General features: G+C 45.6%; 2 protein-coding genes and 1 long non-coding RNA gene across 4 annotated transcripts in view; 2 read left to right on the top strand and 1 right to left on the bottom strand.

Annotated features, from left to right (window-relative positions):
* ACOT12 (acyl-CoA thioesterase 12) overlaps positions 1–3,738 on the top strand; it is a 31,416-nt gene extending 27,678 nt beyond the window's left edge. For both annotated transcript variants that reach the window (XM_056325318.1, XM_056325317.1), the window contains 3 exons: positions 281–409; positions 1,521–1,647; positions 2,474–3,738. In XM_056325318.1, coding sequence (XP_056181293.1) covers positions 281–409; positions 1,521–1,647; positions 2,474–2,608 — 391 coding nt within the window. In that variant the 3' untranslated portion in view covers positions 2,609–3,738. The remainder of the gene's footprint in view (positions 1–280; positions 410–1,520; positions 1,648–2,473) is intronic.
* Positions 3,739–7,194: 3,456 nt separating this feature from the next.
* ZCCHC9 (zinc finger CCHC-type containing 9) lies at positions 7,195–13,776 on the bottom strand. The gene is made up of 5 exons (XM_056325319.1): positions 13,070–13,776; positions 11,767–11,917; positions 11,418–11,510; positions 10,216–10,284; positions 7,195–8,191 (listed from the first exon to the last, which is right to left on the bottom strand). The coding sequence occupies exons 1-5, from the start codon at positions 13,400–13,402 to the stop codon at positions 8,076–8,078; spliced, it is 762 nt and encodes a 253-aa protein (XP_056181294.1). The 5' UTR covers positions 13,403–13,776; the 3' UTR covers positions 7,195–8,075.
* A 1,167-nt stretch (positions 13,777–14,943) lies between these two features.
* LOC130142878 (uncharacterized) lies at positions 14,944–16,099 on the top strand. Its single transcript, XR_008819560.1, has 2 exons — positions 14,944–15,127; positions 15,798–16,099. It is a non-coding gene; the product is annotated as an uncharacterized LOC130142878 (long non-coding RNA).
* Positions 16,100–25,969: the final 9,870 nt, after the last annotated feature.

Below are 25,969 nucleotides of genomic sequence, written 5' to 3'. Positions count from 1 at the left end.
TCCAAACAGGAATTGACAGTATGCAGAACATAGGCTTTTAAGCACCTCCACCAGCACCTTGCAGCACCTCTTTAACAATTCTGTGGGACAGAAAAGTCATGTCAGATGAGGTGATGCAGAAAACCTGTTTTTCACTCTGCGTTCCTCTCTCTTCCTTGCTGCGTGAACATGAAAATTTTAACCTTGATGTTAGGATGGTATATATGTTTGTACTGTATTTCGTTAAGAGATGCTGTTGCAGACAGCAGGGTCTGTATGTGTGTGTTAAATGTATTTACAGAACTTGTGAGGTCCTACAGGCTGTGAATGAAGATGAGAAAATATATTATGTTACATCTCCACCCATCACTGGCCATAAACCCAGAGACTATGTGATTCTTGTATCTCAAAGGCAACCCTGTAAGCCAAGGTGAGTATGCAATTTCAAGTCTAACTGTGATCACTTTGGAGCCACAGGTTTGAGTACTGTTGACCTTTATCTGGGCCTGTCATGGGTGAAAAAGATTATATTTTATTTTGTAAGAAATTACAAATATAGCTATAACGTAGCTATATTATAATAGCTACGTTAATGCCTGAGTTTGTACAATCGGATCTGTTTTGCAATGTGAAAGTGCAACGAAGAAAATTCAGAGGATCACAAATTGGTAACGTAGTCCAGCATTGCTTCTTTGATAGTGACTCTTAGGGAGTGAGCTATCATTAGGGAAAACAGGCCAGAATTCCAGGCAGGCAATTTGGAAAAACATGTGTCCCAGAAGGCCTGTCTGTGCTGAAGCACATAACTGGGGGTTTGTTTCTTTGTTTTAAATGACTTTGTAATCCCATTTAATGTAATTCAAGGAAGTGTTTGGCCTTTCTTGAAACCTCGGTGTGACACATTTATTGTATCTGTAAATTTTGCTGCTGAATTTCGTTTAAAATGTCCCTTGATCAGTTTAACATACACTGATTTTTTTTCCATTAGATTTCCTTTTGTTCTTGCATAATGAAACACGGATAAATGGGACCATTTGGTGTATCTTATCATTCATTATTTTCAGCTTAATTTCTTACATTCAGTAATTCTTCATGTTAACAGAACACTGCTTGTAAAAGGCAGTATTATGTACTGTGCTTGCTTTCCCTCCACCTCACCCCCCACCCCCCCCCCATCTGGTAACTGAATGATGTTTACATGTGCTGGGGCCACACTGTAAATCCTCTTAGTAAGAGTTGCTCCTAGGCACTGGTTCCGTAAACATGGGCTGTGGAGAGCGGGATAAATTAAAATAAAGGTGTTGTCTGTGGATGATTGTTCTGTGGCTTTCCACAGAAGTCCCCTTGACTGGAGTCTGCGATAAAGCCTTAATGTGACTCAAGAGAGCTGAATCTTTTAACCTGCATCTGTAAACACAGAGGAGCTTGTTTGCCTTCATATGAAAATGACGTTTGGTATAGCTTGTGCATACTCTGTAGTCATTTACATGTATCTTTTTTAATAGTTGAAGAAATGTTTGATTCTTCCCCTTGTCCTGCAGTGAACCCTACATAGTAGCCGTTAAGTCAGTTACCCTCACATCTATGCCACCTTCTGAAGAATACTGCAGAAGTGAAATCCTTTGTGCCGGATTCCAGATCTACAGTGACAGCAACAGCTCCTGTACAGTGAGTAGTTCTGCAGACCTCAGCTGTGTCTCCTTTCCTGCAGTATTACATGTGTGTATAATCTCATTTGAGCTGACAGTCTAGAACAGTAACAGCAATACAACAGAAGAATGAGTCAGTTTCCCCAGAGTTCAGCGTGGTTATAAAGACATTCTTTATTCCACAAAGTGGAAACTTGCCTGACTTTGGCTGATCTGAATGTTAGGAATGAAATCTAAACTAAGCACAGGAGATGACCAGGCATATCCAGAGAGTAATTAATTAAGTCTTAAAATATTGTTCTAGAAAGTGTGCATTAAAATAGTCTCTGGTAGTGTCCATCTCTTTTCACTGACTACAGTGGAAGTCCAAGGAATTCTCTCAGACTAAATGTTTCTTATGTCAGAAATTATACAATCTGAATCCCATCTCTGGGACCAATGGCAATGTTCCTCTTTTGTTCTTTTCTGTGGGAAGGCTGTAGCTTTTTCATTAAAGAAAATATATTTCTGACAACAGTCAGCAGCTCTCAGTGTCTTGGATTCTTTTTTCAGGCAACAGCTTTGTTCATAAAGCACGTACATTTAACAGGTTACACATAATGTTTCTTGCTGCACTGCTGTGTACATTTGCCTACAGATGCTCAAGGACCTGGCAGTTGTGAGGGCACTGAAATCACTAAAGTACTGTAAAAAAGGCATGCTCTTTTTGCTAATTATTGCCTTCAGTTTGAGCAGCACTATGTGATTCTGTTTGCATCCATAAATACTCATCTAGGCTTTGCAAAAAAGTGGCTGAGTATTGCAATCCATAGGCTTTTATGTTTCATTTATTTTTTATTAAACAGGTGTGTTACTTCAATCAAGTGACATCAGGTGTTATGCCGTATTTAGCTGCAAATCTTACTGGCTCATCAAAATCCATTGAAGACACTGCTTTGGAATGTATAAAGTTCTTGGAGCTGAAAGACAGCAAGTGCTGAAGTTAAAAACAGATTTCTGAAGAGACCTCTAAAGATTATCAAGCAGTACTGGTTTATATTCCTGCATGTACGTTGATCGTTTTTCTACAGGTTAGTTACTTTGGATCATGTAGTTGATACTGGGCTTGATCCTGAGAATATCTAGTACAAGCATTTTCTATCAAATTAAGATTAGGCTTTAGGTTCTAAATTCAGTTTTTAATTTTAGAAAAATTAAGGGACAGATTCTGCTTTTGATTGCATTAATGGATTTCATATAAGTGGAGGCGGAACTTGGCCAAGTAGAACTGTATCTCATGAGACCATTTCACTATTTTAATGTTATATCGCACGTAATGCCATCCAGTCAGTTTTAAATCAGTAAATACCATCCCGTGTAACTTAAAGAGATGTGGTGCTACTAAGTAGCTTATCCAGTGCTCTGACCTGGTTGTCCAGGTTCTTGCATACCTACTAAATAATAAATTGATTACACCCCACATAAGTTAGTGTTTGCTCATTGTATTGGGTCTGCCTGAGCCCCACAGCAGCCCTCACAGCGCTGTGCTTTGTATTGGTGGCTAGAAAGGTGGTGACAGCACACCAGTGTTTTGGCCGCTGCTGAGGAGCACTGGCACAGCACCCAGGCTGGCTCTTCAGCATTCCCCCCCTCACCTGGGGTGAGCAAGATCTTGGGAGGGGACACAGCCAGGACAGCTGACCCAAAGTGACCAAAGGGATATTTCAAACAATATGGTGTCTGCTCAGATATAAAAGCCAAGAGAAAGGGGGAGGAAGGCGGGGCATTTGTTATGTAGAATGCTTGTCTTCTGGAGCAACCACTGCTTGTACTGACACCGTGCCTCTTGGGAAGTGGCTGAACATCGCCTACTGATGGAAAGTAGAGTAACATCTTTTGTTTTCCTTCGTTTCCATGCGTGTGACTTTTCCTGTTGCTTCATTAAATGGCCTTTATCTTGACCCACAAGCTTTTCATCTTATTTTCTTCCCCCCCAGTTCTGCTGAGAAGGGGAGTGATAGAGCGGCTTGGTGGGCACCTGGCATCCACCACACTGATGTTTGTACATTATCTGTTAATACTTGTCGTTTATCTGTGACTTCCAATAAATTACTGTTTCTGAGGTTGCAAATCCTGTATTATGGTATCTCTGAAATGACTCGAGATACTGTTCCAGAAAGACTGCTTTGTAGTGATGATGGGGACTCTTGGCCTCCTACAGAAGTGCTGTAACCTTCCAGCTGGCAAGCTCTATGCAAGACTGTTCTGCTAGGGGTGAATAAATGCAGAACAGTAAGGCTCTTGGATCCACTCCCTCACAGATGAAAAGGGAGAATATTTTCAAAGGTTTTATTGTGGTGGGTCTGCTTTGTTTTCTGCTCTTATTTTTGCTCAAAAGAGCCTTGTTCAGAAAAGCGAGTATGATCATCAGCAGTTGGATCGTAACATGAACATGGGGGTATTAAGAGAATCAAAGCATGTGAACCACAGCAGTGCCATTTTATCTTGCTGTAGTCTCCCAATTAGCAGAGCAAGAGCTCTAGGGGTCTTCTCCAGTTCCCACTTGAACACATCTTCAGTTTAACCTATAACCGAATCAAAGCTTTTATCAGCCATTTACAGGTTACAGCAGGCCAGCACATTTTGCATATGGCATGTCTGCCATGTGCAGCAGAAGAGGAACCAAAGGGAGTGCTGGAAGCCCTCTGGGTGTGCTAGCACCATGAGTCACCTGGCCTCTCAGCAAGACTAGTTTAGCTTGGGTACAGTCTTGAACCAAAACATTAGTGAATACAGCTGCTGTTTGCTATGCCTAGCGAAGGCTGGCCACCGTATGGCACACAACACAGGGATATCTTTGGACTACTAATTAAGTAAAGCAGGTCCAGGTCTTTGGCTATGGAGGAGAGACTAGATCTAGCTCCTGATTTTGGTTCGTCATTTTTATCACACGGGTAAGGTGCGATTCAGTCCAGGGAGTGAGACTCACAGCCTCAAGGCAGCCCCCTCCAGAGCATGCAAACCACCGAGGTTGTGCTTGCCTCCTGGCTTGGCTGGTAGTGGAAGGGTCCAGACCCCCTCTGTGGACCAGGAGCTCAGCTCTCCTGAGTCCTGCCCACGCCTGTTTGCAGATGATGGCAGACAAGCGCTTGAGTGGGTGTGTTAAGTCTCTGTGGTCCCAATTTTTAGTGAACAGAGACACCTAATGTTGAGCTCTGAACACCGCATTAGTGAGAAAGAGCCCGAACGCTGCCTGTGCCAAGCATTTCACACCAGCTATTCGGGTGGCTGCCTGTGCAGCGCAGAGTATAACTTGCCTTTTAGAGACACTTAGACACGGAGCTCAGCTGTGGGGCTACTGCAGGGGCTATCTGGAGAACATTATTTGGCGTTTTTGAATGATTAGCTTTCTGCTGAGCTCATGCCTGCATGAGCAGATCTGCCCTCTGCCCCTGTGCTGGTTTTGGCTGGAATGGATAGAATTCATGGTCTTTATAGTAGCTGGTCTGGGGCTGTGCCATGCATTTGTGCTGGAAATAGCGTTGGTGATTCAGGGATGTTTCTGTTACCGCTGAGCAGCACCTACAGAGAACCAAGGCCTTTTCTGCCTCTCACCCCACCCCACCAGCAAGGAGCTGGGAGGGGACAGAGCCAGGACAGCACCTGGACAGCTGACCCCAGCCGACCAAAGGGATATGCCATACCATATAGCAGCATGCTCAGCATGTAAAGCTGGAGGAAGAAGGAAGGGGGGGGCGGGATGGACACCCAGCATTTGTCTTCCCATGTCACTGTTACATGATGGAGCCCTGCTGTCCTGGGGATGATGCTGATGGGAAGCAATGAATGAATTCCTTGTTTTACTTGGCTTGCATACGTGGCTTCTGCTTTACCTATTAAACTGTCATTGTCTCGTGACGAGTTTTCTCACTTCTACCCTTGCAATCTTCTCCCCATCCCACCATGGAGGGAGCAAGCAAGTGGCTGCATGGGGCTGAGCTGCTGGCCCAGGTTACACCACAGCAGCCCCCCACACCAGGACCTTGGCCGTTGTAGTGCAAAGCACTGTAAAGCTGGGCCATGCTCCAGATGCAGCCATCACATGTCTTTGGGGGTGTATGGGGAAAGGTCTTTTTGACACAGAGCAAGGATTGTATTTACCAGCCTCTGTGCAACTTAAGATTCAGGTTTCTGGCACACAAACTACTCTGCTGAAACTCCAGTTATTCGCCCAGCTTCTGAAATGTGTGGGTACAGTGCACCTTTACATGCAGCACCTCTTACAGGTGCTGTTCAAATAGCTTTCAACTACACATCCCTTTGTGAAATAATGTAAAAAGAGGTAAGTGGGTACATTTAACAAGTTGTTTTGTCCAAAAGTCCCTGTAGATTGCTAACCAGTGCAGCTATGAGAGTAGCGCAAGGATTTCAGTGCCTGCCTCATTTTCCTCAGCAGTCACTGAAGCAGAGGACAAGAGGGAGGCATACGTGCTTCCACCCCCATGCAAGCACATGTGCAATTACCTGAAAACAGCTGCTGCCTTTACACTGTAATTCTCACAGAGACTGTACTCTCCAATTGTCCACGTTTGAAGAAGTCCATTTTTTCCCCTCAGAGGACAACAGAGCAGTTGTCACGTGTAGGAGCCCAGCAAGTGTTTCCATAGCGCAAGACGGATCAAAGCCACAGGTACAAAACACAAGGTTGCCTTACCCAGCGGTGGTTGTTAGGCTCACTGACCTTCAGAGGAGCACTAGAAGGAGGATGAAGAGAAGGCTGGGCTCAGAAGCTCGGCAAGCTGGATGCTAGCATGCCCTGCTTCTGCTCCACTTTGAGAACAAAGGTTAATCCACCGCTTCTTGTGGGACTTCTTTTGCCACAACCACCATCTCAGTTGTCCTGGTTTCACAGTCCCTTTCACCAAGCAGAAGTGACAGTGATCAGCTGTGGGATTAACGAATTTCCTTTTTCTCCAACTTGGGTGTCGTACAACACGCAACTTAGCAGTTTTGACAGACAGCCCGTCAGTGAGGACACTTCTGCCCCGCACTGTAGTAGCACAACTGGGTGAGCACACGTTACTCAGAGCCACGGACCTGCCGCAGCCCATTTCCTCAGGAGGAGAGGCTGTACTCTGGAACCACAGCAGGCACACCACACCATCTACCAACTCCTTATCTGGGAAGTACTGTACTGCTAGGAAAGTAAAGGCGAATGGCTTCAAGTTCCTATGGGTAAGAGAACACATTACAATATCAAGGAGTTTTTGAAGACAAGAAATAGTCTAAAAAGATGCTTTTTAAACAATACCCCTTTCAATCCTATGAGTAAATAAACAATTTTTAAACTGGGATAAAGGTATGTTGCAAAATGTCCACATTAAAGTGATACTGCTTTTGAGTTTTGATCCAGTAGTTACTTAAAACACTGTAACTGATCTTTGATTTCATTCACATCCACTCTTCTTCCACATTTAAATGTGTGCCCTGATTATTATAAAAATGATAAATACATGCCCTCTCTTAGTCAACTTAATGTGCCTTTGTATCCAGAGCAGAACCAGGAAACCTAAATTAAGAGCAAGTATATTCTTCAGCAGTGTTTTATTAAAAATAATTAAAAAGTACAAATATAAAATATATCTGAACAATTAAACTCCTGTATTTGTTTTTTGCTGTAAGAAAAGTATGTTCCAAACCTATGGTTTCAGTGGCTGCAGTGGCTGGTCCTAAGCACCTCAGAACTCGGTCCTGACCTCTCGTTTGCTACCTGGTGTTCCTTCTGTGTTCTCACAAAGGCCATCAGGCCACTGTCATTGAAAGGGTGAATTAATTCTTCAGCAGCAATAGCTTTATCGCCGTGTGCTTTCCCTCAGGGCTGTTGTTTATTACTCTGTAATGCAGGCTGAAGCCTTCAGAAGGCCTGATTATTTCTAAAAGGAGAAGGTAAAACCCAACCAGAACATAAGACTCTTTAGAAAATACCCACAATCCCTTTCAGAGAAACAAAGAAACAGTCTTAGTAAGATCAGTGTAATTGTATTCACCTCTGATAACTAAAAGCAGCGCTCTTAAGGTGACAACACTGACCACTGAAATCCAGTGGTCATAAACCCCATGATAAAACACACATTCCCGGTTTGATTACTGCAGCCAGGTCCCTGTTACAAGAAGCAGCCAATTTCCCTCTTCATACAGCTAGCAGTAAGGGAGAACGTGAATCAGAGGGAATGCCGTATTTTGGCAGATATGAAAAAATAAAATATCCACTTGCTGTACTTTTGTTGTTCCCAGCTTTTCAGTAAGCTAGGTGAGTCTGGGAGGCAAACTGGAAAAACAAGGGGGGACAAAAAAAAATAGTTTAGCAGCAGCAATCTGCTTGATCTTCTGGAACCAGCAATCCACTCTGTGTAGTCACTACTCTGGAGTGCAGCAGTGCAGGCTAACCACAGGTTAGAGCAGAGGCCTTCAAAACGTCACAACTCTGGGTACTTTCACTTTTGGTTTCTGCACCTTTGGCGTTTCTGCAATTTCTTCATAATCTGCACTCATTCCAATGGCCCATCGTCCAACCGTAACCTGATCTGCAGAGTGAGACACAAGAGGTTACGGGAAGGCTAAGCATTGCCATTACATCAAACTTTTGCATTTCAGGGAGATCCAACCCGCAAAGGGCCTGTTATTACTTCACCAAAGATTTGTCCATGTCATTCTGGCCCTGAATCCAACTCTCCTTACAAAACTTTTTTTTTTTTTTAAATGTGTTTTCTAAACACCCTTTCTTCCCCCATGCGGATTGTCAAGGTTCAGAAATCACTACATTTTTTTTTCCTATTGGACTGTCCAAAGAAACATTCAAGTAGTATGCAAATGATGCATTAGCTCTCACATGAAGTCCAAATAACTCTTATGATGAACATTTCAGAATAAGTCGAGGAGAGACCCTCTCTATTATAGATGAAAAAACTCAGCCTGAGGAGACACAACAGAGCAAAATCTCCGTATCCCAACTCACATCAAGTCATTCCACCTGAAGAAACAAGTAGTGCCTAAACTTCTTTGCAGCTACCAGCTGTCTTCCTGTAACTTAAAAGTACTTTGCATGATGCAAAATTGTTCCAAAGAGTATTACAATTCTTACCAATAGTGTCACAGTTCCAACTAATTAAAATATTAACCAGCAATAATAGTTTTGAAACATTAGCGTAAAGGGTAAGATGTCCCTTGAGAAATTAACAGCAACTGTCAGTCTTCATTATGGACATAAAACTTAAAAAAAAAAAAAGAGAAGTAAAAAAAAAATTCCAGTTCTGCTTCACATATAATTTAGAACCTTACCACCAAAGAGCAGAAAGACTTGCACTGGACTTCACTAACAGCTGAAGTCTGCCATTTCCTGCAACAGCTGGCCCAGCTTTGAGCAACACTGCTCCTTACAAATATTTCTTTTCTCCTACTGCATCTGTACAGGTTTTTGATTTACAGAAACCATTAACCACACAAAGGTAGTTTGCCATCCATGTGGTGTGCAGAAATCCAACAAGGGCTACGTTACAAACTTTCAACTCAGCAGTCATCTGAGTGGTCACTTCCCAGCAATCTGCTGTGGCTGGTGAGTTTGGGGAAATTTTAGAGTCTTTTCATATCAAAAATTCCACCATACCAGTTAAGACTCAATCTCACTTGCTCTAAACTAGCAAAGCAGCATACATCTAGAATGTTACATACGGTCTCAGATGCAACTATGAAAGACCAGATACAGAAAATGGCTAAAGTATAGGCCTCTATTGCATCCACAAGTATTTCTTACATAGATACCATAGAAATACGGTCTCAGATGCAACTATGAAAGACCAGATACAGAAAATGGCTAAAGTATAGGCCTCTATTGCATCCACAAGTATTTCTTACATAGATACCATAGAAATGGTATATTATTAACCCAAAAGTTCTATAAGCCATACAAAGTAGAAAAATGCACAAACAAGTCACCACTTCAGCAACAGATTCATTCTTCAAACCTGTTTGACGCTTTTGCCTGCCTTAGCACAGCTTTTTTGGTATATATAACATACTTTTCCCACCCACACGAGGAACATGCAAGCAAGCTGCTTTATTAGCTGGTGAATCCAGATGGACAGATCTCCTGACTCCTCTTTCTCTCCTGTCTTGAATGACTTGGAACATTTGCCTGCACACGCAGCTTTTACAAGCTGCTAGTACCACCCCCTTGCAGCCAACATTGTATTTCGTTCCACCACTTCAAAGAGAAATCATCAAAAGAAGAAACTAGTTTTGTTCCACAGCTAAGTTATGAATAGCAGCATAAATACTGGCTAACAAATACATATTAGCTCATATTATCTTCAGAAACCCACATGCTACATTATTTTTTTTTAAAGGAACGTTCAAGTTTTGCATTGCAACGTAATGCCTCCTCCACATACCCCTTAATATAAGCACTCATTCCCAAAGGAAGGTCACCTTTGCTATTTGCAAGTTCTCTTTTCAAACCATTTTTTTCCTGACCAAAGTTGGGCAAAGCAGTAAGTAAGTATTACTTAATTGTGCACTCAAATTTCACTCTGTATACTCCCCTGCATCTCACCCGCATTCTGTTTTTCCGGACAGTCTTTTCTGAAGTGCTCCACAGATCCACAAAGTCTGCATCCACCACCTGGTAAGAGAAAGTTGTTGCTCATCTGGGAAAATCATGAACACCCCCTCCCCCCCCCCCCCAAAAAAAAAAAAAAAAAACCCGACCCTCCCACACTACTTTGCTCTCACTCGTATACTGAAAAATCTCATTCTACTTATCTTATTTACAGGTTGTCACTACAGAAAAGGAAATGTCCCTATGGAGAGGTCTGTGGTCCTTGGCACAACGTTGTAACATTGTGGAGCAGATACGCAGCCAGCTTTGGAAGCCTGCAAAGACAGCTTCCTCTGCCTCCGCGTCTCTGACAGACAGAGAGAGCTGTTTGTAACCATACTGCTCTGTAAAGCATCACATACTACAGATTCCAGTCACCACATACTGAATATTTCTGATTTGTTGGAAGCTCTCTTTTTGATAAACTAAGCAGAATTCTGCTGAAATCCATACTCAAAGAACTTCTTAAATTAACAGGTGTTCCTGAGAGGCAGGAAATCCAACTGAGGTACTGTGATACAAAATATAAATTCCACTCATAATCCAAACATTGAAAGTAAAGTGATTTTTCTTCCAATTTAACTGTGCTCTAAGATCACCCTTTTGAGTTTACCAGACCTCAAGTTTATACTGGGAGACAGAATGCTATGTGTTAGTGCCAACAGCAAAACAGGGCAGAGCAGATTCTGAGTGAAATCTTCAAACCTGGATCACATTTCTCAATAAATTCTCTTAAACTGAAGATGTCCTCTTTCTAGTGAGAGCCCTTGTTTTGCGTGAACCACTCCCAAAGTCTTACGCTATAGTACAAGAATACATTTTTATCATGTACTTTCAGTATACGTACATACAAATACACACTATGTACCTACAGCCTATTATGATTTTGTTCCTTCGTGTGCCTCTAGATATTGCAATCACCAGCAAGTTCACATACTTTGCATCTCATATTGTCATTTAACATTGTTTACAATTAAAACAGCAAGCCCTAGGTAATCAATATTCTGAATTCCCTAGAATTAATCTGCTTTTACCAACAGTAAAAAATATGCAGAAATTCCTTTCAGTCAGATCCTCATTTGCTTGCAATGTTACTTTGTTCCATATCCATTAAGTATGAAAAATGTGTTTTGGTTTTAGTAAATTAGTACACTCACCTTCAGCATACAATCCTTTGGGATTATCTGGACATGACCTTGACAGATGCCCCATCTCACCACAGATGAAACATTTTGCATATGGAAATGCCCCTGCAAAATCCCACACAGCTTATGATCCACATTAAAAACTTTGTAAAGTCACAGACAACTGTGAACACACTATAATGACAATATTTTACTACACTCATACTATAAACATTACACTATCAAGTTCGTTGTTTTAATATTGTATTCCGTTAAATGTATTAACCTATCTCCTCAAAACAGTTAAATTACTAAAACGGAAGGCTTTTCTTTCAGTAGTCAGAAGAAAGCATCTCAAGAAATACAAACTTCTGAGACATACCAACCGCTGGATCTACTTTTGCTTTGCATTTGCTGATGTCATGTTCTGTGGATCCGCACCGGTAACAGATTCCTGTACCCATATCTTGACTTTCAAGTACTGCGGGGCAATCAGCAACACCATGGCCAGGTTCTCTACAGTGGAAACATACCTTTGAAAATAAAAATTAAGGTATACGCATTTTCAAAGACAGTTAGCATAGCAAAACACAGTGTTTTCAGGTAGATTACTAAAGAATTTACTTAGCAGATTACCACCTGTAGCCAGTAGACTTCTACTAGACCACTATTTCTCATGGCTGAAACCTTGAGTGTACTATGAGATATGCACCTTCAATGTTGAGATTTGTGGTTACACTAACATAAAAAGACAAGATTTTGTGAATGGCCCTCAAAGACTTGAAAATTCCAGTCTAACAAGGCCTTCCAGCTTTTCAGAAGGCAAACATATCACGGGATTTTTCTCCCCAAACAGCTAGACAGAACAGGTATTATACCTCAATCACAAAACAACTGTCAGTGGTCTATGCCATTAAACTGTATCGTTATGGGTACTCTTCTCCTTTTACCAACACCACCGTATAGGGTATTCACCCATTGGCAACCAAGTGCTCTGGATGAACGACAACACTTATTTTGACTACAGCACAGCTCCACAAGATTTTTAAGTACTACTGCAGTAAGTGCTTAGGTGAATACAAGCAATGTTGCACCAGTCCTATGATTTACTCATTAAGAACTTGGCTATCCCAGGTTAATTAGTAGTAACTCTCTTTACTATGTTGCCAGTTACACTCAGCACAAATTTATGCTGAATGCATTTAAGTCCGTGCTGAGAGAACTCCTTTTAGACAGTCTCATTACAGTCTGCTAAAGATCTCGCTCCAATTCTCAAGCAGAAGACACTGCAGAAAGAGGCCCCAGAAAAGCAGGAACATTGTGCTGGCGAATTACATCTAGAAACGCACTGAATTAGTTTCACCCAGGAGACAGGAGGGGCTGTGAATCCATCATAAGCTAGCAAGCACAGTGTTAAACCGAAAAAGCCATGCTAAAGGCTAAGACTGAAGCCGAATATCATTGCTTGTTTCAAAGTCGGGTTGCTTAACGTTTTATAAACGTGAAACGCCATTTAGTACACGCTATGGGTCCAGCAGGTACGGCACTGGCCTCCTGGCTGCACAGCCTCCTGGCAGCGCCAGCAGAGCCCAGGGACTCCGCATTTCCCAGAGAGCGTCTCCCAAATTTTTAACCGGCTGCCACGACCAGCAAACCCACCCCCCCCGACTCAAGACAAAACTCACCATGGCATTTTTCTTCATTTCTTGCCTCTTCAGCCTCCTACTCTCCCGCCGCTTGTCCTTTTTCAAGGCTATGGCCACCTCCTCGTCCAGCCCAGCGCCGGCTGCTTCGGCCGCCTCGCCACCCGCCGAGCTCTGCCTCAGGAACGCCGCAAACCCGTTAACGTCTTCGTTCAGATAATCCTTTTTCTTTCTGTTCTTCTTCTTCCTCTTCTCTTGCTCCTTCTTCAGGCAGAGAGGGCCGGGGCGGCCCCCCGGCGCCACCATCTGCTCCCAGGGGGTGGCAGCCAGCGCCTTTTCGCCGGGCGCGCCGCTCCGGCGGGCCCACCTGGTCATGGCAGCGGCGCGGGCAGCTCCTGGGGGCGGCAGGCAATGGGTCAGGCGGCAGGCAGTGGGTCAGTGGGGCAGGGGGCCGGCAGCGCCCCGGGCAGCGCCCCACGGCCTCCCACAGGGCACGGCCTGCACCCACAGGGCGGCCGCGCTGCCTCAGCCCCGCCCGGCCCCTCGCCCGCCTCCTCAGGCGGCGGCGGGGGGGGCGACTTGCCGAGCCCCCTCAGCCCGCCCGAGGGGCGCCCCGGCAGCCGTCCGGTGCCGCCGGCGGAGGGCCCGGCCCCACGGGGCCGCGGGGAGGCCGCTCACCCGAGCCCGCCGCGGCAGCACAGACCGCCCGGCAGAGCGGCGCGCCGGAAGTGCAGCGGAACGCACCCGCCGCGCCGCCTGCGGGAGGGCGGGCGTGTCGCAGGACCGACACTGACGTCACTTCCGCCCGCCGCCCCCGCCCCCTGTGGCGCCGCACCGCCGCCATCTTGAGGCCCGGCTGTGCGGGGCTGGGGCGGTGAGGTGGAGCCGCTCTCCGGAGGGAGGTGCAGGCGCTATTGCCGGGGCCCGTCCGACGGCGAACGCGCGGGAGCGGCCGCAGGCGTCTCCCCGTGGCACAGCGCACCGGCCGCCGGCCCGGCAGCGGCTCTCCGCCTCGCCCCGTCACCGTAGTGCACTTGCGGGGTCGTGCTGCTTCCCCCCCTTTTCAGCCGTGCTGCCGAAACGCTTGTTGCCGTGGAGCCCTCACCTGCTCGTTAGCGTGTGTGCCGTTGTCCGTACGGCCTCTTTGAAACGGATGTGCCCCTAGTGCGAGCGTGCACCTGCAGTGTGTTCAGGCACTCCGAACCGCCTAGCCCGCTTCCAGACATTTAACTTTATCGCAGGGGTAAACGGAGTTGTGGGACATAGCCCTTTGCAGGCACCTGTGCCGCCCGGGGAGCTTTACTTTGGATGGGGGATGCGAGAGGGGAAAGACAGGCTTTTGCTTCGCTCTGCATGCACGCTGCAGAGATGTACAGAGCACGCGCAGGATTTCCTCACCACTCCTTAGCGATGCACTGAGGGACGTACGCTCTTACCCTGCTTGTGGTGAGGTCGTCCTCTTGGAAAGAAGTCCAAAACTTGTTTTGTTTCTTGATCATCTTTTTCCTTGCTCCTCAAAGTGGTCAAACCCTGCGACAGGCTTCCTGGAGAGGTGGTCAATGTCCCACGCCTTTTCAGTGTTTAAGAGGCATTTGGACAATGCCCTTAATAACCGTCCTTCAACTTTGGTCATCACTGTGAAGTGGTCAGGCAGTTTGGACTCGATGGCTGTTGTACACCCCTTCCAGCTGAACTATTCTGTTCTGTTCTCTTGTCATTTTCTTCCTACCTCCTTTCCCTACCAGTATGTACTGAGGAAATCTCTGCTGACATTTCTTCCCAGCCCTGCACTAGCAGAAGGGATTGAATGGGCAGTCATGTCCCAGCCTGGGCATTGCCTCTGTCACCTTGTTGGCAGGAGGCACATGCTTTCTGATGGGGGTAGAGCTCTGGGTCATATCCAGATCATTTGACCATCCAGGTAAATTTGCAAAGGGCAGGTGTGATGGGCTTTTTGTGAAAGGGTTGTGTTAATCCAGTTTCACTGGGTGTCCACAGGATGGCAAAACCCCACATGTCTGACCCTGGGGAGGCTGAGACGAAGCCCTCAGTCTGAAGCAGGATGTGCTCTTCAACTAAATGGCTGCAAATCCTTTTGAGGTGAGCAATACCTGTTCATTTCCCTGTGGATTTTTTTATCCTACTTGAACTAATTTTCAGAAATGCCTGAGCTGTTTTCCTTAGAAAAACAAGCTAAACCACAGTATCCTGAGAACAGTAGTACTTCCTCAGAGCAGATGTCCATGGCCTAATACTCTTGTCTCCGAAGTGGGCAACCATAAACATCATTAAAAGGAAGGCCTACAAGCTGTGCAAGTCTACTTGTGCCAGGGTCCTGGGGGTGTGCATTGCCCTCAGTGGCTGGGACTGGCCTCCCCTGGGACCACCAGCACCCCGTCTCCTGCCAAGGACACAGGGGATGTGTCTCAGCTTAGCCTGGGCCCTTCAGTCCCTGCCTGAGCCATGTTGTAGATGCGCCCATGCCTGCCCCTGTCTCGTGGCTGGGCCTGGGCCCTGCCCTGCAGAGAGCTGCCCTCCTGGAGGGACCCCTCAGACCCGCTCACAGCTTCTCACTCCAGGCACAGCACAGCATGACAGTTCTGTTCCCTTCTGTTCCTGGTGTTCACCATAGGTTTAATAACAACGATGTGACTGTTATTTGCCTGAAACACCAGGGCTTCCTTGGCTCCAAAAATGCTTTCAATGACACAAATCACAAAGGTTACAAGTGGAAACAGGATTTTCTTTTATTCTTCTGAATCTGTTACAGAGCCAATGCTCACAAGCATTAAGACAACACACGTGTAGCCAGGAGCAGGCTGGTGCATCCCTCAGTTCAGCTTGAAAAAACATCCCTTGCAGCCTGGCAAAGGAAAGGCACAGAGCCACGGAAAGAAGCAGCAGAGACACAGGCCAAGCAATGCCTGCTTGCTGAAGAGTGAGAGCTTCACGAATGAGGGCTGAAACTCACCACACAAAAGAGCAAGAAGAAGAAGGTGGTTTGTGGTGCCACAGGGTATTTTCCAAAGTATGGCACGTATTGATGACAAGCACACTTTTTGCCTTCAGAAACGTGCTCTGCCACTGTGCTTCTTGGCCAGGGATGCATGGAAAGTGATCTCATGCCTGCCCTGCGCTTGCCTTACGTGCGGGGAGAGCTGGAAAGGGGCAGCTCCTGATGGGGCAGCGAGCCTGAAGCCCTGCCAAGCAGACACTGTTTGGCACCAGGCAGAAGCCCTGGGGAAAGGGAGCCGAGGGCAGAGCAGAGCTGGCTCCTGCCAAGGCTTGCGATGGGCAAGAGAGCCAGAGCGCCAGGGCACCGGGGTGCCTCGGGGGTGTGAGAGCAGTGGGCAAGAACCTGGCCGAAAGGGCCCCAAGGAGCCCTGGCCAGGGGCTGTGCTCAGTGCTACAGAGGAAAAGCAGCAACCCGCGGGGGCCATGCTGTGCCCTGCCCCCCACCCCCCGGGAGCCTCGAAAGCTTCGTGGGGCACCAGCAGCAGGCACCTCACCAGAACGGCCCGAAGGAGCCCTGGCCAGGGCCCTGCTCAGTGCTGCAGAGGCAGGCAAAAAGACCCTGGGCAGGGACACTTGCTTGCCCGCTGCGGGGGAAAAAAAGCCTTCCTCCCCCCAGCTGCAGGGCATGAGAGGCCATCTTCATGGGGCATGAGCAGCAGGCGGTGACCTGGCCCAAGGGACCCGAGGAGCCCTGACAAGTGGTCGCGCTCAATGCTGCAGAGGAAGGCAAAAAAACCCTGGGGGCCAGTGCCAGCGTGCCCCGGGTGAAAATTCCTTCCTGACCCCAGGCAGCGCGGGCGATCGGCTGTTCCCTGAGCATGTGAGCAGTACCTGCTTCCTTGTCCCATGGGCTGGGCATGCCTCCCGGGAGATGCCCAAGCCCTATTCTACCTCAACCCAGAGCCAGCTTCCAAGGGTGACCAAACAACCCTGGCCTGAACGACCTGGGGGGCAAGAATCCTTCCTGTGCCTGGCAGGGCACCAGTGGGTGCTCCAAAGCTCTGGGACTTCTGGCAATATCTCTGCATCCCATAACTCATGGCCACTGCCCCTGGCTTCATGAGGAACGAGGATGGCGAGCTCTGCAGTGCTCCTCAAGAAGATATTCCCTTGGTGTTGCCATGGCTGTCCAGCTGAAAAGACCTGATAGCCTTGGGCACCTCCAGGTGTTGGTGGTTCTTCTCATCCCCTGAGGGGCTTGCGTCTGCTCCCTGAAGGCAGAAGCGAGATTTCCATCCATCAGATGAACTTTGAACATGGCCCTGCCAGAATCTGCCCTTGCAGCAGAGAAGCTCCAGCAGCCTCATCCAGTGTTCTCCAGTCTCCCTCCCTCAGACCCCAGGGAATCCCACCGGCCCCTTGAGGCTTTCTTCTCCTATGTCTTCATGCCGGCCCCAGGCCAGCTCTGGCAGGGAGACACTGAACCATGCCCCTTTTGTACCCCCGGGGCACTGTGACTGCTGTGTTGCCAGGTTATAGCACTGTGACACAGGGGTGACACAGGGGTGACACAGCCCCCCCGCGCAGCCCAGCCCCTGCCCAGCACCCCTGGGAGGAAGGGCTTTGGGGGTGCCAGCCCTGAGGCAGCTCCTGTGCCCAGGAGGCCCAGGGGGCTGTCCCTGCCCTTGGTGGCCATGCACAGGGCACAGTGGCTGGTCATCCCTCTCCATCCATCTGGACGGCCAGACTGTGTAAAGGGCATTTACACCGGGATTTTACACTTTACATTATATTTACATGCAGGCTAAGGAGCTGGGAGGATGGTGAGGGGTGGCAGGAGCTGCTCTCCATGTGCACCTTTCTCTGGGCCAGCTGCTTCCTCGGCTTCTCAGAGTGGGGCAGGTGAACAGGCACTGCAGCTAGTGCTGACGGAGCGCCTGTACCCTGGTGTGTAGGGGAGCGCCGTGCTGTGCTCCCGTCACAGCGCAGGGCGACATTGCTGGCGTGCAGCCAAGGAAGGGCAGATGGCAGAGGCTGGAGCACTGCCACTGATGAGCCTGCTTGGTGGCTTGCTGAGTGCGCGTGGGACAGTCCTAACCTTGGGCCGGTGGCCTCTGCTGACTCCTCCCTGTATGCAGCTGCACTCGCAGTTTTGACACTAGCGTGCTTCACAGTACACCAGACTCTTTGCAGATGGGGAGCAGTGCTGGTGCAGTTACGCCGTTTTAGATGGTTGTATTGTTCAGTGACGTCATTCTTGTCTAGATGGGGTTTATCTTCCACCAAGAGCAATGCTGGGGCACCGAAGTGGTCCCTACCTCCACCATGCAGCCGTGAAGCCAACTCGAACCTTCAGCTGAAAAAAAAAAATACAGAAAAAATTACAGCTTTCTTAGAGGATAGCTTTTTGAAACATAATGTATGACACATTTTGCTGTCTCCGAACTACTCCCTTAAGATTCACAGAGTAAATCTCCAGGACTATATATAGCAATTAAATAAATGTTTATAAATCCAGTAAGATTTTTTTTTCTCAAGACAGTCTTCTGCTTCTTGTACTTTTAGCATTTCACTAGATGTCCATTACTTTTCCTGGTAATCTTGAGATGATGTTGCACGGACAGCTGGGCACCGTTCGTTCTGTATTGGTTACCCTTAATAGTTGCATCTCCCTAGAGAAACTGCCTTGCTGCATTTTGCTGATATTCCGGAGCTTTGCTTCCACTAGAGGGAGATGTGCACAAAGCGTGCGTCGGATCTTGCGGTTAAACTTCTTCATTGCCAGCAAGAGCAGTCACAGATTTAAGAATAATCAGAGTGCATTTACTGCAGGTAAGAATAATTGATCAACGGCGTTTGAGATCCACTGTTAATAAGCTAGGAAATAAAATCAGAAAAAATCAGGTTTTCATTTACATTTAAAAATAGCTAATTTGTCAATGTGGTTAGTTCACCCTCAACATGAGATGCCAGTTGTTCCTTCAATGTACTGCCAGCAAGCCTGTGGATTAGAAATCATGGCCAAAGCTGATTCATACAGCCAGAAAGGACTACTAGAACAGGTGCCAATGGCCCAAGGGTAGGGAAGATAAAGGCAATCAAGGTTCCTATGGGCATCACACTTCACACATATTTCAGGCATATGTATGCATGTATTTCTTAGGCTGAGTCATGATTAGCTGTGTATTGATGTGTTAGAAGGTTTTTAAATGATTGCTAGGTTGTTTTTTTTTTAAAAGCTGAAGTAAAGTGCCTGCTAATCTGTATGTAGTGTAGTGGCTGGATTAATTTTATGTATTACAGGGGACTGATTTACTTGTCAAATGACAAGAAAATACGCACACACATACATTGATTTACATCTGTCTATCTATGTCCATCTGTCCATCAGCTTATTTTTACTGAGTGGAGACAGCAGTGTGCTTCCTGGTGCATACAGGCTGTTCTCTGCTTTTGCTTCGGTGCAGGCTTTTGTTTGGCTGCAGCCTCCCCTTTTCTCCTTCCTGAGCTCACAACAGACAGGTCGTCAGTCGCCGTGCTGGACATGGAAATGGGTGTAGAGAAAAGCTGAAGAACAGCATAAGCAAGACCAATGAGAAGGGACTTGCCTTGCTTTCTGTTCTGCTGAATTTAAGTATTAAACGTGTTGGTTTTTTCAGTGTGAAATTTTACACGTGTGCCTGGGCAGGATCAGTGGCCCTTAGGATCACTGACCAGCTTTGCAGGCAGTGGTAAAGGCTGTTTATTACCTTTCTACTATATCACTAAGGCAGTATTTCCCCCACAAAGGTCACTTCTTTGAAAGTGACCACACCTGTTTAAATTTGCATTGGTTTAGGATTGTTCCAATTTGACATTGGTTGGCTGGGAATTCTGTACACAGGCAGCCAGTGAAAAAATGAGCAAGACAGCAGTCATACAAATAATTGTAAAATTTTCTTGCCTTTTTTGTCATATTTTACTAAAAGACAGCAAATTATCCATCCACAGCAGTGTTCACAGCAGCACAGTTTAATGCCTCTCTTAGGAGACTTTCTTTCATCACAAACATGAAATGCTTTGAAGATCTGAGACAACAGAATTGGAAATCGGGACCAGTGAATCCCGTAGCATCTTTGGTAACTTGGGATGGAATGCTGTGGAGTATTGTGGTTTGAAACGTTTGATGTTAGTAATCAGGGAAAAAGGAGCATGTGCAAATCCTTCTCTCTCCTTCAAAGACGCTTTTTTTTTTTTTGGTTCACCCATTATTGTATCAAATCACATAATTGAAGGCCTGGCTTGGCATTCTTCAGCCCATGTCTGTGGGACTTGTCCTCTTAGATCACAACAGTACATCTGAAAGAAGCATGTCTTGGGAAGATGGCAATCTGGGAGGACTGACTCAAAAAGTGGCAGTGGTAAGATGCTAGGCAGGGTCTGTGGTGTAGGTTCAGGGCAGTGAAAAATGCAAAAGAACAAGAAGAATGCCATGGTAAGAAATTGTGAAGGAATACCAAGGGAAAATGTTCTGCCTGCGAACCCCAGGATTCACAGTAGTGCTTTGGCTCCTTTACAAAACTGAGATGACGCAGGTGCATTTTGGGGGCCCGAAGAAAGACTGTACTAAATTGGAAAAGAAATACAAAGATGTCCCCTGTGGTCTGGTGTTTGATACAGGTACAACCGTGAAGCTGAATGTGTCACAGCATCAAGTTTTTTATGAAGCTTGACAAGTGACTTTGGTTTTGTTCTGACTGATAATGTTCATAATCCTCAAACACCAAAAAGGGAAGTTTTGTCAGCTGAAGACATCCAAGAGGCTTTAGTTGTACTTACATATGACTGATGGTATCTTTGTTCACTCTTTTTTTGCCTGTGTTGTTTGGATAGTTCATACTATTTGCCAGAGTGTCAGGGTGAATTTTTCCTCATTGTTTTAATTTCAATTTAAGTCTGGGGAGATAAAGGAAAAAGTAAGTCCTGTTTCTGCTCTAATTCTTTTATGTCTGCAGTATTCTGAGGGCTCCGGTACAGGGGTTCACTTTGTTGTGTTCACCATAAACTGAACAGATTTTTTTTATTTTTTTTTTTGGGGGGGGTGGGGTGGGGAGAGGGGCTTTCTTGTCTGTGTTAAATAATTACATGTAATGTATTTAATCTTAAATATTTATGGATATAAATTGCTCCAGCCGAGGCTGCCTTACTTTCAGTAAGCCTGCTCAGCTGACCCATCACCCTGTATTTATTTCCATCAGTCTGTGTTGCTTGTGTCTCTAATTCTTTTGGGATATTTAACAAGTGCTTAAATGTGTTGGTTAATCAACTCACATATGTTGCTGGATCAACTCACATATTTAAAGGTTTATATTTAGACAAGTGCTTAACTGCCTCGAGTTACTGAATCCTTTAGAGGTTAGCCTGTGGTCAGGTATTTTGTTTAGTTGCTTTACACTGCAAAGAAGCCCTGCTAGTTACTATTTCTATATCAAAATTAAAATCTGGGAAACATGGTTCAAGTGAAGTAGGATTATTAGATATGCACATAGTCATGATAGCACAAGAATTTTCCCAGGTATTAGTTTTGATGGCTGCCTGTTAAGGAAACACTGTTTTCTCATATAATTTTTGATTTTTCAGAAACACACAGGCAGGGACTATATGACACAGCACTACATTTTAACTAATATCTTAATATCACAGAGTAAGTTTTAATTTCTCGTGTTGAAGATATGAAAGAATTAAGAAATGGAGAATGGATTATCTGCAATTCACTGGCATACATTTGGATTCAGTGGCCTGCTAGGTAGTCTTTTGAACATATGGGCCTTTTTGGACTTTAAAAATACAGATACTAATTATTTTTAGTGTGGTTATCATTGGTGTCCATGAGGTGGATACATTTTCCTGAAAATTCTGTTTATGTCCCCGTTGCCAAATGACCATCAATATAACTGAGAGGAAATGCTGGTTCAGAAAGCAGAGCTACAAAACTGGAACAAGAGCTAAAACAGACGCTTTTAAAAAAGGTATAGACAGAAAACTTACAGACAAAATTTTAATTTCAAACAAGAATAAGTGTGTGCACAAAATGAGCTGAAATTAACTGGCTTCATTAATCAGCTTTTTTCCCTTTTGTCTAAGAAGCTCTCAGATCCATCTGATTTCCCACAAAAATTGGTAGGTGAAGAAAATATGTTCATTACCCTTCTCTACTGAGAAACTTAATATGTAATAGAGCTGGTATTTTCTCATTAGAAGCCCAGTTTTATTCTATAATAATTTATACTGAGTCATTTAAAAATGCAGTATCAGTCAGCATCAATATGCTGTGCAGTAGATGTATGTATGTTTGTGCCTTTTGGAAGACTTGACTTGGGAGAACTTCTGTATTATACTTGGTGCACTTTGGTGTATGTCATGTCTTCAGGCATATTTGCAGGCAAAAGAAATGGCTGTTTAAAGTCTTTAATCTTTTAATTGAGCCTTAAGCTGAAAGTAAACTGTAGAAGGCATTGCAGTAGAAAGATGAACATTAATTATTTTGGCAGGTCTTAAATTACATTCCAAAAAGTCTTACTAGTAAAGTAATTTTGCATATAAATATTAGCTGCAAGTCGTTCCCCATGTTATCTTCTACCTTTTTTTGATATTTCCAGAGAAAAATTACCTCAGGTCTATTCAGGTATGCATTAACCTTGTCAGAGTGACAGTTTCGTGAACTTTCGAAGTCCGTCTAGTCAGTTTTTGTTAGGACAGCGAATGATTTTAGGTGTAAGGTGTCGTGAGTGAAATCAATTACAACTGTCATAGCTGCAGGCTTGGGTCTTAAGCTTTTAAATCAGGCTTCAGCAAATAAAACAGTTCCATGCATGTAGTCCTGCCTACCAAAGTCTTCATTACAGGGAACCCTCCTAGGGAGGCATGAATTTTGTTTGCTCTTTCCATGAGTTATATGAGCACCAGTGCATGGAATAAAGCCAAAAATCAGAGATACCACAGTAGGTCAGTCTTCAACCAGTCTGTTGCTGCTGTAAGGCACACTGTGTTGTATTTCTTGGGTGAAAAGGCAGTGCTACAGTAAATCCCCCACTGTCTTGCTGTTTTTCTGTACTGACAACTCATATGCAGCCCTCTAGTGATGGATAGACTTTACAGTTTAACAGAAAACTGAAGAGCTCCAGGCAGTATGTGTTTGTTCAATAGCTTGTTTGGTCACATGAATCCTACCTGTTAATATATGGAAATGAGTCTTTTGCGTATGTTGTAGGAGTAACTGAGTTAATCTTGCGAGCAGTGTAAGGGTCATGGAGAGCGAGGAAGATCACAGAAGTGAAACATGTAGATGGCAGATAACAAGCCTCTGCAAAATAATCCATATGAGGAAGAGTATTTTGATAGTGAAGGACACACTTGGAAACCAACAATAGAGAGAAAGCCACACTTTAACTGTAGCAGATGGCAAATAGTATCAGGGTGTCTGTATTTTGTGCAGACTTACAATTCCATGTCTGGTCAGAGCACAGAATGCCCAGGGCGTTTCACTGCCTTATTGCTCATCTGCAGGCATTTTGCGATAATCTATTCAGTCATGGGATTGCAGAATTATGTAGGCTGAAGGTCTGGAGGTGATCTGGTCCAACACACCCCACCCATCCCACCCACACACCCCCACCCAACACCAAAAGCAGGGTCAACTCAGATCAGATTGCTTATGACCTTGTTCCTTGAGTTTTGGGTGTCTCCAAGTCTGTTTTAGTGCTTGACCACCCTCATAGTGCAAAAGGTCTTCTAACATCTAGCTGGAATTTCCAGTGTCCCAGCTTGTGTGTGTTGCCTCTTGTCCTGTCATTGTGCACCTCCAGGAAGAGTCTTGACCTTGTCTTCTCTGCATCCTCCGATGCGGACAGTTGTGAACATAAGTAAGATCTCCCCTTAGCCTTCTTTTCTCCAGACTAAACAAACCCTGCCCCCTCAGCCTCACATCATGCTCTAGCCCCCTTGACGCTCTTTTGGCCCTTTTTTCCAGGACTTGCTGCAGCTTGTTGCTGTCTTTCCTGTACTGAGGAAGCTCAAAACTGGACGTGGTACTCCAGATGAAGTCACAGGAGTACCAAAGGGAGGGGAAACAATCATGTCCCTCAAGCTATTGGCTACACATGTATAATATAGCCCAGCATGGGCACGCTGCTGACTCATGTTCAACTTGCTGCCCACCAGGACCCTAAGTCTTTGCAAAGCTCCTTCCACCCAGTTGTTCCCCAGCTTGTGCTGTTGCATGGAGTTGCTCCAGCCTAGGTGCAGGACTTGGTCTCTGCCTCTGTTGAACTTTGTGAGATTTCTGTCAGCCCATTTCTACAGTGAAATGCCATCTGAAGAGCAGCCCTGCTGTCCTGTGTACCGGCAGTTTCCTTTTATTTAGCACTAGAGGTTGACTGGCTGACCATGTAATGCACATCATCATCCAGGTCATTATTAAAGGTATTAAAACAGTATCATCAGCTCCAATATCAACCCCACAGGAATGCTGAGCTCTCAGAAAACGGCTGCCAGCTGGACTTCATACCACTGCCTAGCAGCAGTTTGCATGCCAATAGGAGGAAAGCAAGCAGCGGCTATAATCTGAGCTCATTTGGCCCACAATCGAATTTTGTGTTGATCTGAGTGTTTTGGAGCGAGTGTTTTGGAGAGCTAATAGTGAAGTCTTTCCGGTTTTGTTTGCCTTCAATGTGAAATCAGCAGAAGCTTCTTTCCCTCCACCAGAATTACTATTATTAACCACCAGCTCGAAAGCTGGTAGCAAAATGTTAGGGAATGTACACTGATGAGGAAGAAGCAGCAATCATACGGAGGCTTCAACCTACTTTATATGCAACAGCTCTCCTGAGCAGGAAAGAAGAGCATGCCATGATGCTGATTTCCAAGAGCTGCTAATTCACCATCTAGCTTTCAATTATCTTCCAACTGTGATTGTTAGTCTGTAACTGGTTATGGCCTGGCTATCTAGCTCTTCAGATATGACTCACAGAAAAACCTTCTCAAGGGGCTTTGAACCAGGCTGCCATTGTACAGTAGATGCTAGCTGAGAGGTTTCAGGTGAAGATGCTTTGTTAAGGGAGTTCCTACCACATGATAATTGAACTAGGACTAACACACATTTTCTCAATGTTTTCTCAGACTTTACACTGCGTGAGGTGTAAGCTCAAGGTGCTGCAATTGGCTCCAGAGCACCAGTTCAGACATTACTGGTCTGCATGTCCTAGATGTACCATACCTACAGTAGCAATGGGCACCGCAGCAGTGTCGTTTTGCTGTCTACACAGACCTGAAACATTTTCTGCTGATACTACTCCCAACTCAACAGCAACACAGACAGTACATTCATCACAGCATGTTTTGACTTTTTTTTTTTTTTTTTTTTTTTACTGAAAGCTGGCGCTTTTAGTGTGGTTACTGTGAAATACTCAGTATGTTTCAATACGCAGAAAAGAAGGAATCAGTGGGATTGTTAGTGTCTGCTGGTTTTTGCTTCCACCATGTAGTGGTGAGCATCTTACTCGGAGTGGCAGTACATCCTAGTGATGGTTAGCTGAGCCTGGCCCCATTGCCTCGAACCTGAAAACCTCAGGAGAAGACTAGGAGAGGCCATGCTAGACAGGTTTGCACTGGATGCAGAATATCAGCAGACTGATCTGTCTGCTGGGTTCTGGGCCAGCTTGCTGCAGCCCAGTGCCACAGGCCAGAAGTGATGCCTGAGGGAAACAGCTGAGAAGTGATCTGGTGAGTTCTCCAGGAGTGAAAAAGTCTCAGGGTTTGGGATGACATGGTAAAGAATTTTGTGTGCAGACCAGGCCTGAACAAAGAGACAGCTTCCATGCAGAGACACCTTTGGGTTCCTGATGGCAGATCAAATGGTGGACTTCAGAGACTGAAGGCATGTGCAGCTGCCTGCTCTGGTTAACTGCTGAACTCGCCATGGTGTCCAATGGTTGCTGAAGAAGCAACGAG

The sequence above is a fragment of the Falco biarmicus genome, chromosome Z, assembly GCF_023638135.1.
Source record: "Falco biarmicus isolate bFalBia1 chromosome Z, bFalBia1.pri, whole genome shotgun sequence".
In the NCBI taxonomy this organism is placed as follows: Eukaryota; Metazoa; Chordata; class Aves; order Falconiformes; family Falconidae; genus Falco; species Falco biarmicus.
The sequence above is the reverse complement of the archived record's forward strand: the minus strand, read 5'-3'. Positions and strand labels throughout refer to the sequence as shown.

Coding starts and splice junctions, on each gene's coding strand:
- ZCCHC9 (XM_056325319.1), bottom strand. CDS start 13,402: ATGACCAGGTGGGCCCGCCGGAGCGGCGCGCCCGGCGAAAAGGCGCTG. Junction 11,918..13,069: donor AAATGAAGAAAAATGCCATG/GTGAGTTTTGTC, acceptor TTATTTTCAAAG/GTATGTTTCCACTGTAGAGA. Junction 11,511..11,766: donor AAAAGTAGATCCAGCGGTTG/GTATGTCTCAGA, acceptor GGGATTTTGCAG/GGGCATTTCCATATGCAAAA.